At 42.5% G+C, this 7,928-nt stretch overlaps 1 protein-coding gene across 1 annotated transcript in view; it reads right to left on the bottom strand.

Annotated features, from left to right (window-relative positions):
• The window catches only part of LOC118560738 (mesoderm induction early response protein 2-like), a 19,252-nt gene extending 16,491 nt beyond the window's left edge, over positions 1–2,761 (bottom strand). Inside the window, exon 1 of the mRNA XM_036132134.1 lies at positions 2,723–2,761. Coding sequence (XP_035988027.1) covers positions 2,723–2,761 — 39 coding nt within the window. The remainder of the gene's footprint in view (positions 1–2,722) is intronic.
• Positions 2,762–7,928: the final 5,167 nt, after the last annotated feature.

Here is a 7,928-nt window from a genome sequence, read left to right as displayed (position 1 = left end):
CCTACTGTAGATGAGACAAACAAGTAATATGCTCATTCATCACCTATATCTATGTTTGATAGCTCCCTAATCTTTTAAATAGGCTTGCAGGCAGATTTGGAGCCTTGAGGAACATGCAAAGGAAGGTTTGCGGCGTCACTGATAACACCACTCCACCCTAAATAAAAAACATTTGCAAGCCATAAATTACTGCAAAAACCTACATTATACCTTGCGTACATGAGCCACTGTATTCACCCCAAGAAGCCAACATATACTCTTTTATTTCCCCCTACCAAACACGCGTTCTCTTGCAAAAGCCAGCTTGTTTGACAGCGTCGACCACCTACAACACGAGGGCTGGTACCCGGTTCGCACATTTACCAGCCATGCTGGGATGTGGAACTGAGGGGTAATAAACTTCACATATTTTCCTCCTGGAGCTAGTAAACGCTGTTTGCAACAACCACAGCCAAACGTTCAGTCAAGTCTGCAGTATTTAACTAACATCCTGTTTCAGGCACAGCAGGAGGGCCCCTTGATGTTAATGTGACTGATGTGGCTTTTGAAGGCAGCTCGTGCATCTGAGTCCTGCAGCTGGACGGGGCAGAGCAAGCTGAAGAGAAAAAAAAAAAAAATCACCCCAGTTCTCTGAAAAAGTGAGAAGATTTACATAAGATGTAGATGGGATGTAGTCCAAAAAATATGTTATGACAGGCTCTGTGCATGATGCAATTTTGTTTTAATATAATGGGCAGAGAATACAGCAGCCCCTACATTTGGCACTCTGGGTAAACAACCACCCTTAAAATAAATGGAGGTTTTATTGCAGTATAATGACATCACAGAGGAAAATACACTACAGGTCTTACAGTGAGCTCCAGAGATTGTTTCCTCTCCTTTACCATCTTTTTTTACTGTGGCTGATTGCAAAAATAAACCTGGGTCCTGTCTAGCCCCGATGCTTTAAACTTTGATATTGGCCCGGTCTTGGCTTATAGACCGGGGAAACCACAAATAATTGATCATTAATCCAAACTTCTTAGACATGCTGATCGCCCCAATAGAGTAAAAACGGTAAATAAAGAGTAACTAACTATAACAACTGTTCGCACCCATGAGATGCTTTGCTTTTTCACAGTAAAGTGTCATTAGCACTTATGTTTTAAAATAAATTTGAACTTAAAGTGAATAACATCTCATGCTTTTCCAAATAAAGTGACTTCTTTACACAAATAAATAACCAATTAAATAAACTCAACTTAAGGAGAAGCGAGACCCTAACATCCAAAGAGAAAGTTTGAATGAATCGCAAACCTAGTGCGGAAAATAGCCCCGTCTGCTTTCAATGAGCCGTATAAACCAGCGGAAACATAAAACTACTTTCATTTGTTACATTTCCCAGATTTCACCTTTCTTCTGTTAGAATTGCATGTATTACAATGGAAACGTTTCCTTTAAAACCTCTTGTCACCCATGATGCTGAAAATAGATTTAAAAAAAGAATACCTGCATTTAATTAGATGCTGTCCTTGAACCCTTTGGAGTAAATGAAAAAGCATTGTGTCTTTGTAAAGGTAACACTTTGAATTTTTTTATTTTTTTTACCAGAGCAGTCCAATTTGTTGTACTGGTATCCGGTTTTTAGTTATTGAAGTTGGAACACACATAAATTATGCATTGTTTGTGTTTTTTATTTTTTTTTCTTTGTCATGCAGCTGCAGACTGATGCAAGGAGGTGCTGGCTGAAAAAAAAGGATCCAAAGGAGACAAGTATTTTCTATTACAGGTTCAGAGTTTAAGTCAATACTCAATAGAATAAAAACATTAACATTCTAAACTTGTTTTGCTGTTGTAGGCGTTCTCCAAGAGTTATCCAAATGAATCCAAACTGTGGCAAACACATAGATGCCACCTTCAAACAGCTGTAACTCCTGTTTATGTCCACACAGAGACATCACAGAGGTGGGGAATCCAGGTCCAGGAACTAAAAAGCCAGGCCAGAGATTAGTTCCAACCATTTGCATTTCCAGCTCAACAGCATAGACAGAGACTAAAATCACCTGGTTAAGTGAGGAAAATCAGGCTGATTCCCCACCTCTGGACATCAGTGAGGGCTCTAATGGAAGGTAATTTTCGGAGGAATCATGTTCTACGCACAGATTCACCATCGACATGATTGAAATACAGCAGGGGAAGAATAAACGTCTAACAGAAAAATGGCTTTTACGCAGAAGGACACATGCCGGGCGCAGTGAACAGATTTGCTTTATGCATGCTGCTGCAGTGGGGATTGGAAGTGATACAGGCACACGACGGTCATCTTTTTTATTAGGGCTTATTGTGAAACTACATGGTTCAGAATAAGCGTCTGCACTGACTGGCCCGAGCAATGTGTGTGAAAACAGGAGGAGGGAGAAATGAGCTATGGTGAATAACATCGGCTCTGGACACAGTAGATGGTAACTGGCTTGTACTTGTATAGCGCTTTATCAAATCCAACGACCCCAAAGGTGCTCCACACCCTACAGTCAGTATTCACCCGCTCACTCACACATTCACACCCTGATGTTGATAAGCTACATTGTAGCCACAGCTGCCCTGGGGCAGACTGACAGAAGCGAGGCTGCCATACAACGGCGCCACTGGGCCCTCTGACCACGGCCAGCAGGGTGAAGTGTCTTGCTCAAGGACAAAACAAACAAGACGGTCGGGGCGGAGGACCCAGCTATCCGCTGGTTACAGGCAGGGGCACCACTAGGGGGTGGCCAGGGGTGGCCATGGCCCCCATGCCATGTCCTGGCCACCCTACTGGCCAGTGTAAATTGTAGGCAACCACTCTTCTATTGCGCTTTTATTTGTATCTGCCAGTATCTACTTTTCCCTAGTAACTGTTTTGTTCTCCAATAAATTCATAAATGTGCACCTTATTCTAAATATAATTACACAATAAAAAGGAATTGTTGTTCAACTCAAAATGTTAACTGTACTGTTATTAATCTATGCACATTAGATCATTGGGGACATTAAAATCCCCCCAAAAAACATTAAAAACCAAAAGATATTAGTTGACGTTTACTTAAGTCTTTCTGATAGTTTTCTACGGGCAGCTTTACTACAACAGTAGAATGAAATCCTGAAATTATGGCTTTTAGTTTCAGTGCCACCCCAAGAGTTTGAGGGGCCCCATCTGGCCCCCCCTGTGAAACATTTCTGGAGGCGCCATTGGTTACAGGAAAACTTCCTAACTCCTGCGCCACCGTCACCTGCTCCACTAGATCAATGCAGACGGTCAAAAAAGGGTCAATCAAAGGAGGAAGGCCTAGTGACAACCAGTTTGAGTCTTTAAAATTGAAGCGTCTGGTACAAACTACAGAAATACATTCAGTGGGGAAACCGGAGTCTCTGTGACAGTTAAGAGCTTTTAATCTTAAAAAGGATATGTAATTCACTCAGATCAACTAAAAAACGTCATACATAGGGTTTCATTAAATCCTGACAACCAAATTTTCCATTAATCTCCAAGTATTTTTTTTTTAACTAAAATATTTCAACTGGATTCAAACAAAAGAAATAAATATTCAGTAACAACTCTTCAGATGACGTCGAATTGTTGCATTGCATTTCTCGGTACTACATGACCCGCGTTAGATTTGTTGCCGTATAGACTAACAATCGTTCATTAAATTTTTTTGTCTTCTCTGCTGCAGCAAAGAGTCAACTGTCAACCGGCTATAAAACACACAGCTTATTCGTTTGTTCAATCATTTAACAATTAAGGGCTAAAACGGTAGCAGCATTCCCACAGAAGAAATATCAAATGCTAATTTCGGCTTTTAGGGGGTAGGGAGGGATAATCGGGAATGACGCCTCACCTTTTCTGACTCAGCCACAAAAAGTCTTCTCACTCCTTAGGATCTCTGGTGAGGAAAAAGTTTGCTTTTTCGCCCTCTTTTCTATTTTGATATGACTTGTTGATTTTTTAGCTCATAAATTAATTACCATTTTATTTGATATACTCGAAAAAAATTATAATACTGAGTTTCTTTATTCTATAGACATTGACTTGACGCCTACTGTAAGAACGCTCGGCCCACGCGGAAGCGTACCACAGGCCGATCTGACCCAAGACACCAAAAAAGTGGTGTAGCGGTGATAATGAAGCTCACAGCGTTAACGTGGGCTTGTGGTGAGTCCTTTTAACGGATCATGGCTGACAAAGAATCAACTTATGCAACCAGACGTTGTGAGAGATATATTCAGAACACATAGAACACAACAGAATTAGCATTAAGCATTACCCTTTAGTTTAACCACTAAGCACAAATACTAAGCAAAACTATGTTTTAACTACATTAACTATGTACAAAGGAACTGCTTTTGATTGATAGGCTGAATCACATCCGTTGTTAGGGTTGAGCAAGAAGTGAAACTGCTGATTTTCTTAAAATTAACAAATATAAAAAATAAAGATTACTTTAGTGTGGTATATTTTCACTAATGGATAAATGTACTTAGAAAAAAATGGTGTAAGATTATGCAGCTTCAATAAAAGGTCATTTTGTTTAAAAAGGCCTTTCCACATCTTTTGCAGGAGTACCAACAAAAACACCACAAAATCCTATTTGGGAAATATATTATCTGACAGGGGAGGAAAAAAAAGTTTCTGTTTCGACATACAGCAATACATCAGCCAAAATCAAATGTTTTTATAAAGTGTGGGATGTTTGCGGGGACTTAATAAAAAAAACAAGAAGCTGAAACTTGAAAACAAACCAAAAAGGAAATACCTGTTTGACCAGATATTAACTTACAAAGTTTTAAAGGTTTGTGTAAGAGTGGCCTTCCAAAGCAAATTCAAGATGAGTGTTTCATTAATTCACCACGGTAGATGCCACCACAAACTGAGAGAAAGACAGATATTTTAGGCAGCAAAAAGCAAGCTACTTCGAACTTTAAAAGTTTGCCAGTCCAAAGCCATTTATCACTTTAAGGCACATAAAAAAAGTATGAAGTGAACTGCCTCAAAGAAAAGGAACCCGACGTTACAAAAATAAGCTGCCTTTTCTCCAGAACACCATTACCAGGTTTTAATGAACTTTTGAGTATGTATTTTCCTAGTAAGTCATATGCTAATGCTTGTTATGGTCTCCTTAATGCTTATTAAATCTTCTTAACTAAACATAGATTTTGCCAGTTACCCACACCGTTTGCAGACTGAGTGAAGTCAAGACATCTGGCTTTTAAAAGAGCCTCCCCGGGCTTGTTAAAAAAAAAAAAAAAAAAAAAGATTCATTTTTCAAACTCGCGTTTGTACATTAGGCACCTCCACATCACACTTCGGCTTGTAAGTCATAAATTACAAGTTTGGCTGTAATGAAAAAGCCTGAGCTAAAATGTTGTAAAGGAGTCTGGGACTGCTGGCGTGGGGAGCCCCCCGAAAGGTGCGTATGTGTAGCGCGTCTCAAGACCGCCGGGCCCCTGTGGATAATATCTGCATAAGTACAAACAAGCCAGTCTCTTGAAACGCAGACACACACACAGATCGCAGTCCAAAATAGACCCACCGCCACACAACATAGGCCTCCATCCCACCACGAGACAATCCCACAGCCTGAACGGACATCTCTAAAAGGGCCGCCTCAACTTAAAGAGCAACTCTGTCTGAGTCAGACTAAACTCAGACACCTACTGCTGATTTTCCTGCAGCGCAGACATGGAGGTGCATAGGGTGGAGGCCTTCATCCGGGACACGGGAGAACCCGCTCTCTGAACACCTGCGTTGACAGACTGGACCGTGGCCAGAACGCTGAGCTACAGGATGCCAGTCTGAAAACTTCAGCGAGAGCCTGTTTGATGTGGCTGGACAAAACCTTCTCAGGTTTCTGAAGCCGCCACTTAAAGACTCTGGCTCCTTTTTTGAAAACACCGTGTCTTTTTGTTCAGATTGGCTGCAGATTACAATCCACCCAAAGTGGCCTACTGGCAATGCTTTAAGAGGAACTAGTCCTCCGTTTACCATGAGGATACAAAAAAGGTTCTGCAACTGTAGGCTAAGACGGGCTTAAATGGATAGTTTATGGAGGTTATTACAGGTCACCTGGGAGGTTATTGTCAGGAAAAGTTCCCTTACACGAACATTCAGGATAATATGTTGCCATGTCTGGGGGAAAAGTGAATCCTCATAGCAGTTGGTGGCTAAAATCTCATAAGAAGGGCCTCCTTTTTGCCTGATTAAAAAAAAAAAAACATTAAACTCAAACTGAACACGTTCACATCCATGGGATGCAGAATAGAATATTAGTGGATATTAAACATCTACATGTTACACTGTCCATGTTACTGCACAATGTTACAATGCCAGAGGCTGCCTGCTGTATCAGTCGTCCAGATCACCTGATCATCCCTCCACTGGGACGATTTCCAAACAGAGACGGTAACTGCAACTGCACAGGAACGTTTTGACACAAAGACTGGTCTGCCTGTTCGTTTGCACAGCCAGCAGTTTTCGGGTCGGGGAATAATATCTAACCGTGACATTTGTATGTCTTGTAACCCAGAGGTATCCTTTTTTTTTCTTTCAGCCAGCTAAACTGCAGTGCACAGCAATAGGTTGGGCCGGGGACACTTTGGCACCATCCCCGGCATTTCAACAAAATAAGTTCGAACCATTGAAATGGTATTACAGAAACGCTTCCCATTGTTCAAAAAGTAACTTCCTACCACCAAACGTATTTTCATATGCAATATAACTACAGGGAAGAGAAAAAAAAATTATTCATAACTTTACAGAACCGTGTCCAAACTACCCGTTTAGGATCCCAGTGAGCTGAGCCTCACAGCCGTAAACTGTGGCTGAAACTGACAAAACCTTTAGGAGCTGAAAGTGACCTTGCTTCCTCTCTCATACTTTCAGCAAATGTCAAATTGTGCTTTCTGCTTCTGTCGTCATAAATATAGCGGCCTCGCCGGGTGCTGCTTTATTTAGCAGTAAGATGTGCAATTATACAGGACCGCAGTCGTACGGTGAGCTGAACTTTGAGGCTTCTCGCATCCTCCTCTCTGTTTAGTCAGCCCGTCTTCATGTCTGTCCTTCTCATGTCTACTTTGCTGCCTCCTTGGCCTCTGTTGGAGAGCGCTGCAGAGCGTCCATCTGAAAGTTGCTCCAGCGGTTTATAGCAGCTCACACGTGCTCCTCCGACTTAAGCCAGCACACCTGCGCGGCAGCGTGGATGGACGGTTACTTAACGCATACGGTCTGGGTTTTCATTCTGGCTAGTTTCAATACGTGCATGTTTGTGAAAGGTCTGCTCCCATGCCCCTGGGTTGCCCTGCTTGGTCTAAGGCGTTCCTCCAGGGTCACAGCTGGAACTTTCCCCCCCCCCGATCTGATTCTTTCCCCTCTCATTTCCTGCCCTTCACCACATGAAGGTCACTGATGAGCTTCCTCTTTCTGGATTCTGTTCCCGTCAGCTACTTTTCTTTTGTGTCCCTTTTGTTGACGACCCTTACTTTTTCACACGTTATGAAGCATTTCTGCTGTCTTCACTTCCCTTTTGACCCCCCTCCCCACCCTCCCTCGGACTTGTCAGCATAACTTTTTTTTTTGCTCCCGCAGAGAAGGGACCGGGCGAGGCATTTCTATTCTCCTGCAGCCACATGAGTTTTCTATTTCACTTATTCGTCCGGCAACTTCCTCGCAACTCAAACAAACGGTGAACAGAGCATCGGGTGATGTCGCGGCTCTTTACGAGTCAACCGGCGGTCAGAAAACAACCAAACGCTCCCTCTCTCTATCCGTCCCACTCCAAGCTGGACTGACTCATGTGGAAGGTATGTGCCTGAGTCTAACCACCTCTGTCGGCGTTGGCCTCTGGAATTTGAACGAGGAACGCCCAGCTTCACCAGTCCACACCAAATCCTGCCGCCGCCATGGGCCCATTCTTTGT

The sequence above is a fragment of the Fundulus heteroclitus genome, unplaced genomic scaffold (assembly GCF_011125445.2).
Source record: "Fundulus heteroclitus isolate FHET01 unplaced genomic scaffold, MU-UCD_Fhet_4.1 scaffold_473, whole genome shotgun sequence".
In the NCBI taxonomy this organism is placed as follows: domain Eukaryota; kingdom Metazoa; phylum Chordata; class Actinopteri; order Cyprinodontiformes; family Fundulidae; genus Fundulus; species Fundulus heteroclitus.
The sequence above is the reverse complement of the archived record's forward strand: the minus strand, read 5'-3'. Positions and strand labels throughout refer to the sequence as shown.